At 39.3% G+C, this 12,252-nt stretch overlaps 1 protein-coding gene across 1 annotated transcript; it reads left to right on the top strand.

The window, feature by feature from the left end:
- The first annotated feature begins 3,569 nt into the window (after nucleotides 1–3,569).
- On the top strand, nucleotides 3,570–8,512 carry LOC129176662 (leptin receptor gene-related protein-like). The gene is made up of 4 exons (XM_054766929.1): nucleotides 3,570–3,707; nucleotides 3,915–3,990; nucleotides 4,388–4,577; nucleotides 6,497–8,512. The coding sequence occupies exons 1-4, from the start codon at nucleotides 3,692–3,694 to the stop codon at nucleotides 6,611–6,613; spliced, it is 399 nt and encodes a 132-aa protein (XP_054622904.1). The 5' UTR covers nucleotides 3,570–3,691; the 3' UTR covers nucleotides 6,614–8,512.
- Nucleotides 8,513–12,252: the final 3,740 nt, after the last annotated feature.

Below are 12,252 nucleotides of genomic sequence, written 5' to 3'. Positions count from 1 at the left end.
AGTATCTTGCCCAGGGACACAACAGTGACTGGGTGGAGGGAGCGAGGATCAAACCGCTAACCTTCCGGACGAACTGCTCGACGGTTTGTACGATTTGTAATGAGTCGGATCACGGGTGGGCTGGAGCCTATCCCAGCTGACTTTGGCCGAGAGGCGGGTACACCCTGGACTGTTCGCCAGCCAATCGCAGGGCACATACAAACAATCATTCACACTCACATTCATACCTATTTACCTCTTTTATACTCACATCTTTGTGATGAAATGTATCACTCGCAGGCTCAGCTTCATCTCGAGAACCACCACCACGGCTGACAGTGACAGCGGTGCTACTGTCAAGAGTGCCTGGCTCTTGTTGTGTGACTACGTTTGTACTTGGGACTATGAAAAAAGTTGAAACCTTTGGTAGTTTTGATTAAAAACTGTGCACTTTCCTGTAGCATTCTCTGCTGCACTCAGGTAACTCCGCTTCATCTTCCTCCACACCACACCAACAACTTTGTTTTTGCTGCTCTCTTCCTGAATCAATCTGCACATGCGCAGTAGCATGGAACAGTCCATTGCATGAGAAGGGAGGGAGGAGCAGTCGAAACGATCATGATAGATTACGCATTTTGATGTAGTAGTATTAAAAATAAACAATCAGTTTTTAGGAGACATTTCGGGAGCCCCTGGAACTCACAGGTGCCTCGGCAATTGCCTGTGTTTGCCTAATAGTAAATCTGCCCCTGCCTTTAAGAGCTCACAGGCGGCTCCGTCTTGCTTGTGACATTAAAAAAAACACAAAAAGAAGCAACTGAAGAAAATTCCTAGGAACGTGAACCTTACAACAACTCATGATTTCATTCAGTCTGGTTCTTTGGGTAATGAATCAATTCAGAATCAATTCTTGATTCACAATCATTACTTTTTAGTAACAAAGGGTGCTAATTCTAGGATGAGCTACTTGCCTCTATAAACAACACAAACAGCTCTGAGAAATAGTTATATTACTTTAAAGAAAACCGGTTATGTTCAAGAAAATGCAGCTTTACAAGGTTCAATCAAGTGATTCTAAAATTGTAAACACAGAGGGCAAACTGGAATTTTATCAATAACTTTTATTTGTATTTATTTATTTGTGTATTTATTTTTCATTTAGATATAGATTCCTGGTGGCGTCATGGGTGCATGTTTCTGCCTTTCATGGCAGAGCACGTGGGCTCCGTAAGGCATCCTGTGGAAAAACTAAGCCAAAACCATTGATGCAATTGACTTGCTGTGGCAACCCCTGATAGGGATAAAAAAAAATACAAACTATTTGTCTTTCAATAAAGGTCATTAAATTATTTTTTTGGAATCAAAAACATTATTTTCTATGATTCTTGAGGCAAACTGGTGGTCATTATGTGGTATACAGCAGGGGTGCTCACACTTTTTCAGCCTGCGAGCTACTTTTAAAATGACCTAGTCCCAAAGATCTACCTCCTACTATAAATATAGAAACTATATAGATTTACTATATTTATTAAAAAATATATATGAGTAAGTATTTATGTACGTTATACATGTATATCAGGGGTGCGCACACTTTTTCAGCATGCAAGTTACAAGTCAAAATGATCGACCTCTTTCTATAAAACATATAACCTATATAAAATCTAACCGGTAAACTTTGAATGACTGTTGTCGATATTAATGATTAGTATTTCACATTCACATTTTCAAAGTTTACAGGTAATCAAAGTAGCTGATCATATCATTATATTCAATGTGGCAATAATTATACATAATTCCTCAATAGTTGTGTACATAATCTGAGTACTTCTTATATGTCAGTCAAAATAGCTACGTAACGTTCATTAGGAGACACAGTTCATATATATTACATCCAGTTAGCATTTGCTATCAAGCATTACTGATATACAAGAATTGAAAATGATTATGCAACAGACAACACAGCCGAATTCAAGGCAACATATTAAAACGGGTTAAGCAATGGGCACTTTTTCTATTTCATCATGAATAATAGTTTAAAGGGGACCGATTATACAAATTTTCAGGCCTTTACATTGCATTCTGGACTACTATAGAGCAGCTATACATGCTTTGTAGATCTTCCAGACTCCGCACCTCTTCCTGCAGTGTTTCCTGTCTCCCATCCAAACGGTCTGTGTAATTTACTCCACCACGGGCCCTCCTCCAGGTACGGCCACTTCGCTGTGATTGGTCACACTCCCAAGCGCTCCCGAGGATTTCCTGACAGCTGCCAAACCCCTTTTGTCTGATTACTTCACAAAATAAATAGTTAGGACACTGATAAATTGTTACTTACAGCTTGCTCTCCTGAATCTTTAACACGACCAAGTAATGTTGGAAAGGCGTCGGACTTCAGCAACAGTCCAGCTTCGTATTGGCCCAACAAACATTTCCTAAGAGCCATTCGCCCTACCATGGTAAACAGAGCAGAGCGAAGCAGAGCAGGGTAAGGGCAGGTCTACAGCGTTTGCCCGTGCTTGCCCATGTCAATAGAACTCTGTGTTAAAAAAAACTCTGTAAAACACAGCGTGCATAGCCGTCCAAAACGGCTTTCAGGTCTCACTTCCAAATGCGCAAACCTCATTATGACGCGTTGGCATCGTTTAACACGAGAATACAACATTGTAGCAACATATATAGGTCAGAAAAGAGGAAAAGCTAAATAAGTCCCCTTTAAGCGGATGTGTGGAGTTCACGACATGAAGCAAAGCCATCAAACAATGCACTTTTTTTCTACATAATTAGCGCTACAGATTACTTTTGTTATAGCTATAAGCATCTTACTGCTGAGTTAGTTTATCCATAATCATAATAATAAAGATGGAAGTTGCATCTGCGTGCGTAGTTTGAAACGCTGCGGGGTAGCAAGAGTGAATCAGGAGGGGGGAGCTTAATGTCAGCTGACTGATGTCATATGACATCTACAAAGTGACATCAACCCAAACAACCTTGGCGATTTACCGGTAGCTCGCGACCCCCTGGTATACAGTATATGACACCATAGAAAAATGTCATTGTAATTCTGAAAATACTTTTGAGCACAAGGATAAAATAACTAAGTTTATGAAAACCGAGGTGTTGCAAAAGGTACAATATTGCAGTCAGACTCTGGTGCAGCAGTTTATTTTCAGTGTGAGGGAAGCACAGCAGCTTTAGAAAAATTATGAAAAACAACATTAATGAATTAATTTTTAGTGGAGTTTGGTGTGAGCAGAAAACATGTTCCAGAAAATCAGTTTGAGGGAGTGGGTGAGGCCCAAACCACACTATATTCTCTGAGTTCTTTGTACAGATGAGGTCAAGAAGACAATAGTCATAATTCTGACATGTGATTGCTACAATCGCAAGCAAAAATGTTTACTATTGAATAACATACATGACAAGAATTAAAAAAAAAAAAAAAGCTAAATACATACATAGTACAAAACAGGCTTATTCGTCATCAGGACTCATAAAGCTACAGTCAGCACCAGTTTGTGCTTTGACTGGATTTAAAAGACTTGCTTTGTTACGTTAGTGTTTGGAATAAAGCAGAAAAAAGCTTCATGGGTCACGTGACGAGGGTGACGGAAAACCCCTGCTGCAGGAAGCAGGAAGTCTGTCCACCACGAAGGCGAGCACGTAAACAAATACAGAATCAAGAAAGAAACCATAATCAGATTACTCGACTAGAATGTCTGGCATTAAAGGTATTTGGTTCACTTCGTAATCTAACCAGTGGACAGTAGGCTCTATTATTTACGCATCTGTCCGTCTGCTACTTTACAAACTTAGTTAGCAGCGTGTTGTAAACGTTAGCGGATTCGCTTCGAGAGTCATTAGCATGCTCAAAGTACATTTATTTTCAAAACGAGACCTGTATCTTATTTTGTAATGTTTTCTTTCTCCCTTTTCAGCTTTGGTCGGGTTGTCCTTTAGTGGTGCCGTTGGGCTGACTTTTCTGCTGCTGGGTTGTGCACTGCAACAATATGGGTAGGCTCTTACACATAACAAACGAGTTATTGTAATCATTTCAGTAATTATTTACAGAGTCCAAAGTCTTGTTTAGGGTTAAGGTTTTCAAGTCAAATGCAGCAAAACGTCCCCATGTTAAACATAGCTAGCTTTGTTCAGGGCTGCAGTTATATGACGTCAACACGAGCAACACAATGACAATCAGCAGCACTCATTATGTCATGTCACAAGTGTTACCTTGGTTTCTGTCCCTACTACCGTTAATATGATGTGTATAACTTCTTTCTGTCATATTCTGTTACACAAGACACAGCAGCTAGTAGCAATATCAGTCAGGACAGTAAATCTGTGAATGAGTCATCCTAACTTCAACTAACCTGGTTCCTCTTTTTTTATTTATTTATTTTTTTTTTAGAGTTTACTGGCCGATGTTTGTGCTGTTTTTTTACATCTTGAGCCCGGTCCCAGGCATCATAGCAGTGCGTCTTAGCGAAAGTCATGGCGACTCCTCCAGCAATTCTTTCAAAGAACTGGCCTATTTCTTCACAACTGGCATTGTTGTATCAGCTTTTGGGCTGCCCATTGTCCTCGCCCGCAACAGCACAGTGAGTTCATTCGGATATATTTGAATGAATCTTTTTTTGTGTTATGTATTCATACATGATATACACTACTCACAAAAACTAAGGGATATTTGTCTTGCGGTTGAAATTTCAGCATGACAATAAAATGCACTGTAACCTTTACTGGTAGGGTTGGGTATTGTTTACATATTACCCAATACCCGTGCCAAATTTGTATTTTTGAAATGGTGTCTAAAAGAAGAAAAACTAAAAAATTTTTAGGATGCATAATATTTTTTTTTTTTCAAGCTGATATTGACAACTTCCTGCTGTTCAAGACCGATGCTGATAACTTTTTAAATGTATTATTTTTTAAATTTAGATTTAACTGTAGTTTGTACGCACCTGGAGGTAATAACTCCTCAAACAAAGTTGGATTTGACAAACTACCTGTAGATTCGTCTTTACCAAATATGACATAATTAAAATGAATAAAATGCCTCTTAGACATCCTCTTTAACGGAGAGAGACAGAATATTAATGGGGAAAAAACATGAAATATAGGTTGTAAATGTTTTTATATTTGAAGTATTTTATCCCCTACCAACCTGCAACAATTCTGACCCCCATTGACGATTATGTGCCCATGAAGCACAAATATCAGTCCTGTATTCAGTGAGCTGAATTTTGCATGCACAATTATGAGAAAATGGAAGAAATAAAAGAAGTCAATCACCTGTAGGGGTTTCCCACAGAACTGCAATCTATTTGTGGTGGTGGGAGGTTAGGGGAATGACATCGTCATCGTCCTTATCAAATATCATGACATCACTCCTATTTACAAAATGTAAAAAAAAATATATATATACCAGCAGCTCAGAAGTACAAACTATGGCTCAAATGGGACCACAGGGTTAAAAGTAAAGACTTAATTATTATATGTAATCTTTGGCTTTCATGTTCTGTGTACAGTATGGGTGACTTAGGAGATAGTTGAGGTGTAAGTTCGGATGTACAGCAGTCTAGAGAAACAACTTGTTCATAAACCGAAGACCACCTGCATAGTGCGTTTTAGGTTCATCCTGAAATTTCACCCAAAGCTGGAAAGTCGTCCCTCGTTTATAGCGGTTAATTGATTCCATACCCGATCGCGATAAATGAATTTCTGCGATATAGGTTTCAATGTTAATAAATGTAATATTTTTGTAGTTAAGAGCATAGAAAACGTGTTCATGACTTTCTAAATATGATTTTAATGTTATTAGAACACTGTTGACATGAAATACCACCTTTACACTCCTATTATTTTACAACACATTGCTCAACTGTAATGCGGATTACACAACTATTATGCTACAGGGACTATTGACAGCGGCTAGCTAGCGAGCTAACAAGAAGAGAGCTAACCAGTTAGCCTCAAATTTATTTCTTCTAAGCTTCAAGGGTTTCAAACAGAGTTGGGAAGGACAAAAGTAAGAAGCCACAAACTTACCACTTCCACATGGAATGGGAGGAGAACCTTTTTTCACTCTGCATCCATGGCTGGCTACATGGAGTGCAAGTTAGGGTAATAAGGACGGCTGTCTCATCCATATAACATTTCCTGCTGCCAAGTGGCCAGAATACCAAATATTACATGTATTTCAATATGTTTTGGCTAATGATAGACCATAGTCTCCCACTAAGCAGCGGCCATCAATTAGTTGATTTCTGAAAAACTGTGACATAGCGAGCGAGCGGTAAACGAACCTTGATATTCCGAATGACGACTGTATCCCTAACTTTTTGTGAGCGGTGTAAATTCTTATGTTATCTCCCCCTTGGAATTTTGACAGGAGATACGGCACCATTGACACATGGCTGTCAGTGATTTGTTTTTTTAATGTTTGCAGTCATCCACAATCTACCAAACACACCGTATAACAGTTGACCACTTTAACCTATGCGTTTCTCACTTTCAGATCGCTTGGGGAGCCTGTGGTCTTGTGATGACAGGAAACATCGTCATCTTCCTCACAATCTTTGGCTTTTTTGCGGTGTTTGGAAGCGGCGATGAATTAAGCTGGGATGAGTTTTAGGGTGATTGGAGAAAATGGGCAGAGAGAAGGACGGATGGCTCCGTCCATGTGATCATTCTAAAAAGTGTAAAATGTGTGAATCTGGACAAGTTTTCAAGAGGGTCTGATACAGAGCACTGCGCTGTATTATTGTGCCTTATGTCTAGGACACCAGTGCACCACTCATAACCCACATATGCTTTAACGTCGTCACTATACATATTAACCTGATTATTTTGGCTTGGCTTTTTTTTTTTTCCCCCAACCACACATCAGCTGTGCTCTGTCTTTAGGTCCTGGTTTATCGCACTGCCATGCTTACTGCACTTGTCACTGGCTTTTTACCATTGAAATGTAATTAGTTGACTTGCTTACTATTACTACTTCTATTTAAAGTATAATTTCAGGGGGAAATCATTCTTCCTTATGCCAACTTAGTGATGGTGATGTAACTTTCTTGCCTCGGTATGAAAGTTGCTGTTTTTGTGCAATCTTCTACATTCTCACCAAAGATCATTTAAGGTAGAGCCTATTCAACGCCAAATTGTGCTTCATGATTGGCACTTCGATGCCAGCTGAGGGATTGTTGTGTGAACAACGTTGCATAAACCGCATAGAAAAGTGCCTTTTCTATTTCAGTGGAATTAACAAATTCTTCTGATATATATATTTTTTTTACATTTTGGATGTATAGCGAGGAGAAGTTCTAATTTAATCCCCTGCTGATTTATTCTAAGTTTAGCCTCTTACAAAGACATGACAAATCCATATATTTATGTTAGCTATACTTAACAGGGAATGACGGAATATTAATGGAACAAATAAGGTTTCTAAATGTATTTATATTTGATTGAGTGAAATAAGTATTTGATCCCCTACCAACCTGCAATAAATAATTCTATGCATCCATGAAGCACAAAAATTAGCTCTCTTCAGTGAGGGGAAAAAGTGAGACCAAGGTTGGCACAATAATGAGAAAATGGAAGATATACAAGATAGTCATTCATCCTTCCGAGTTTCCCCACAGCACTGCAATCTATTTGGCGTGGTGGCGGCTTGGGGGTGTAATGACGTCGTCAAATTGGGCCATGACACGTTTGCAAAAAGTGAGCAAAGACTTAATTTTGTGGCAAAATGGAGCCACCTCTGACTGCTTTCAGATTGGGGGGGGGGAGCACTCGCTGCTCATTGAGGAGGGATAGATGCTTTCTTCACTAGATTTGTCGCTAGCCGCTTTTGTGAGGAGGAGTAGGGGTCCGAGTACTCACCAAATATAGCGACAAAGTCATCTCTAAAGTTGCAACACACTGATCCTTCCTGCTCCGTCTTATTATTCTCGGGACAAGGTGCGTTATATTGTGTTCATGGGCCAGGTTAGTGCCCTTCTGTGTGTGAAGGGATGCTAGCTTGTTATTAACAGACTTTGCCGTACTGGATTGTCGCTGGGAGTTCCAGTACTTTTGTCACTCAAATGCCAAATTAATTCAGAACCTTGAGTGTTTTATTGAAATATCTTTTTGTTAAAATGACTAAAAAAGTCTGCGGTGGTAAACTTACGTCAGGATAAGGTGCAACAAATGCAACATCAGTTCTCATTGTAAATCAGTACCACATCTTCATGTTCTCTTTCCTCAGCCTGATCATTAACTGACATTTGAAGACTTGTGTACGATTGAGTCCACTCCTTAGAAATCACCAAACCAAATATAAATGTCATATTCTTCGGGTTTTCTGAAATACGGCCGTGTTCCAAAATATTACATATCATGGCGTTTCTCACTGTCTGTCATGACAATGTATTTTTCATGTGCCTCTCACACCTTTTTAAACACTAACAAGTGCTTGTAGACTCAAGATTACTTTTATACGCTCTTGACTGCATTTGGTTTTCTAACAATTTATTAAAATTGTTTTACAGACGTCCAGGCTTTTGTCTTTTCCATGCACTGCGGAAGTCCTGTATTTATTTGGGACGGGCTACTAGATGATGTATTCACAGACCAACTGTACATTATTTATACTGTATATCATTCATCTCCTAGAAGATGGGCACGCAACAGAAGCTGTTCTGGCGGGAGGGGGTTGGTTCAGCTCATCTTTCAACAGATAATGACCACATTCAAATGCATGACTCATCAAATTTCAAGATGGATGTTGTCAAATTTTGTAGTTATTGCAATATGCAACCTACAGTGCTTAGAAAAAGATCCATATATTCTACAGTCCACCATGGTTTACACCCCATAAAATGATTTACTGCCTTCATTGATGTAAACATCGCATATCCATTGTATGATTGCTTGTGGAAGCTGAATGACAAAAGGAATACACAGGCAAATGTATTAATGGCATTTGATATTGATCAATCAGGCAGTTCCATTCAATTGAGTGACTCAATTTTACTCTTGTTAGTGTGTGTTGAAGGTCGTAGTTGTACTCAAATAACATTTCCTCCTCAAACAAAAGCACCACTTTATTTTTTAAAGGTAAATACAGTCATGCCCTTCCTGCAACAGTGCGAATGTACAGCAGCATGCATAATGTCCCTGGCAGAACTGTTTCAAGGCAAACTAGCCTGGGGCTCATTTGGGGCCCGCATCTCATTCTTTTATTGGCCCACGGCTTTTTGTAAGGGTACACAGGCGGTCCTCGAGTTATGAACAAGTTCCATTTCTACCCGGCGATGCAAGTCGTAAATTACCTAAATTAACTCCCAAGTCACTCACACTGTAGACATAACACAAAAAATACAAGATGACAAAATACAAGAATTAATTGAAACGGTAATAAGAGAACAACTTCCGTTTGTACGGTAGTGTTCAAAATAATTGCAGTCCAATGTGACGAACCACATTAATCCAGGGTTTTAAGGTATTTTTTAATTGCTACATGGCAAACCAGTAGGTGCAGTAGATTCTCAGAAAATCAACAAGACCCAGCGTTCATGATATACACACTCTTAAAGCTGTGCCTTTGAGAAATTGGTTGAAAGGGGTGTGTTCAAAAAAATAGCAGTGTGGCATTCATTCAGTGAGGTCACCAATTTTGTGAAAAAAACGGTGTGAATCAGGAGGCCCCTATTTAAGGAAGAAGCCAGCACCTGTTGAACATGCATTTCTCTTTGAAAGCCTGAGAAAAATGGGTCATTGGAGACATTGTTCAGAATAATATCGTACTTTGATTGAAAAGATGATTGGAGGGGGAAAAACTTCTAAAGAATTAAGAAGAAAATTAGAGGCTGTTGCCTTAAAATGGAAAGCAAAACCAGAGACGCGTGGCAGAAAACGGAAGACAACCATCAAAATGGATCAAAGAATAACCAGAATGGCAAAGGCTCAGCCAATGGTCAGCTCCAGCATGATCAAAGACAGTCTGGAGTTACCTGAAAGTACTGTGGCAGAAGACGTGAAAGGCATGTGCAGAGGAGGTTACAATTTGCCAAATAACACATCAACTGGCCTAAAGAGAAATGCAGGAAGGTTTTGTGGACTGATGAGAGTAAAATTGTTCTTTTTGGGTCCAAGGGCCGCAGGCAGTTTGTGAAACGACCACCAAACTCTAATTTCAAGCAACAGTACCCAGTGAAGCATGGTGGTCCAAGCATCATGATATGGGAATGTTTGTCCTACTATGGTGTTGGGCCTATTTATCGCAAACCAGGGATCATGGATCAGTTTGCATATGTCAAAATACTTGAAGAGGTCATGCCCTAGAAATTAGTGTTTCAACGAGACAATGACCCCAAACACAAGTAAACGAGCAAATTCTTGATTCCAAACCAACAAAATTAATGTCATGGAGTGGCCAGCCCAATCCCCGGACCTTAATCCAACCGAGAACTTGTGGGGTGACCTCAAAAATGCTGTTTCTGAAACAAAACCAAGAAATGTAAATGAACTGTGGAATAACAGCTGAAAGGTGCCACAAGTTGGTTGACTCCCTGCCACACAGATGTGAAGCAGTTACTGTAAAAAAAACTGTGGTCATATCACTAAATATTAGTTAAGTAATTCAAAGGATTGCTAAATCCTAGAAACAAAAGTTTGTACAAAATAGTTTTGAGTTTGTAAAGTCAACGGCAGACAGTGATATTTTTTTAACACACCCCTTTCAACCAATTGCCCAAATGCACAGCCCTAAGAGCGTGTATATCATGAATGCTGGGTCTTGTTGGTTTTCCACTTGTAACTTGTTTGCCATGTAGCAGTAAAACATATACTAAAACTCTGGATTAATGTGGTTTGTCACATTGCACTGCTATTATTTTGAACACTATTGTATCTCTGGCTAGCTGGCTGGCCTTTTGACCTTCTTAAAACAGTCCAGATCTCCTTGAAACAGTGCACAGAATCCATGACCCCTGTAGCATTCATTAACGTTCAATGATCTTTATCCTTAATGTTGGTTGCGACAGTAGAGCAATTGGGGTCCAGAAGAGTGGCCAATATTGGTGGGCGTGTTCCTTTTTGCACACTGCCACTTTGGAGACATTAAGTTTAAAAAATGAACTAATATTAATTATACTTTTTCAGTGTGGCTGCGCAGGTGCACTGTAGTCTTCCGCCGGCGCACCGTACCTATCGCTCATGCGATTCACGTGTTTATGTACCAAAAATACATTTTTAACGATGATAGGAGCGTGTTTGTAACCACAGATTGACGTAAACCAGGACCACATGCATGATAAAGGATGGCCCACCTCAACATACACGGGTTTTAGGCCCACAGTCAAAATACATTTTAAAAAGTTCTAAGAAAAAATTTAGCATAAAAAATTTTCGGTATCTGGGAATTTTTTAGTCTATTGTTTAACAAAAAACCTGAATAAGTAGTAACACACATTTTAGGTATGTCAAATTTATTATGACATATACCTGAACATAGAAATGTGTTTTCGAGGTCGTATAAATGTGGTTATTTTGTGTGAAATAGGTTGGTCAAATGTAACATTTTCAGCTTTTGAAAGCTTTATAAGATATTTTTCTCCTTTTTCTGACAGGTGGTCTAATAAGTCCTTTTAAACACCGTAGCCTACCTTTGTTTGGTTTTAGAGTGTTTAATCAACAAAAGGCGAAGAATATCAAAGTGGCCCCAGCATCCTAACATTTTTCAGTATGCGGCCCTCGATGGAAAAAAAGTTTCCACATCCCTGCCTTGACAAGTTGAAAATTGTCTATTGGTTACGACACCGAGTCATTGTGACTGAAATTGTTCTAAACGTTTAAATCTCTGTGGCCTTGGAACATCATCAGTGAGGGAATTTGCTGGAAACTGAAGACATACTGCATGGATACCCAACACGATGTGAGTGAGCGAGCGATAAAAAGGAGAGAAAAGTAAATGTGGAAATGAAGAAAAGAGCTCAGGGACACCAGTTCACTTCAGTTTCAGGACAGCTGTTGCCTGGCAACTGCTATGGCATCCGAATTGTTCAGAAAGACTGATGAGTCTGCCCTGGAACACAGTACAAAACACTTGTATGCCAAGTAGAATAATAATAATGGCATGTGCATACAGATGGTACGATGACGATAACCTACGTACAAGAAGTGTACTAATTAGCTACTGTACACCTGCACAATATACAATGAGCTCCAACACAAAAGGTGTTTGTCATGTGTAGTGTAATGGTACTTGTCAGTGTTATTTTGGGTATTTTA

This window comes from Dunckerocampus dactyliophorus, chromosome 2 (genome assembly GCF_027744805.1).
Source record: "Dunckerocampus dactyliophorus isolate RoL2022-P2 chromosome 2, RoL_Ddac_1.1, whole genome shotgun sequence".
NCBI lineage: Eukaryota > Metazoa > Chordata > Actinopteri > Syngnathiformes > Syngnathidae > Dunckerocampus > Dunckerocampus dactyliophorus.
The sequence above is the reverse complement of the archived record's forward strand: the minus strand, read 5'-3'. Positions and strand labels throughout refer to the sequence as shown.

Coding starts and splice junctions, on each gene's coding strand:
- LOC129176662 (XM_054766929.1), top strand. Junction 3,991..4,387: donor TGTGCACTGCAACAATATGG/GTAGGCTCTTAC, acceptor TTTTTTTTTTAG/AGTTTACTGGCCGATGTTTG. Junction 4,578..6,496: donor TCCTCGCCCGCAACAGCACA/GTGAGTTCATTC, acceptor TCTCACTTTCAG/ATCGCTTGGGGAGCCTGTGG.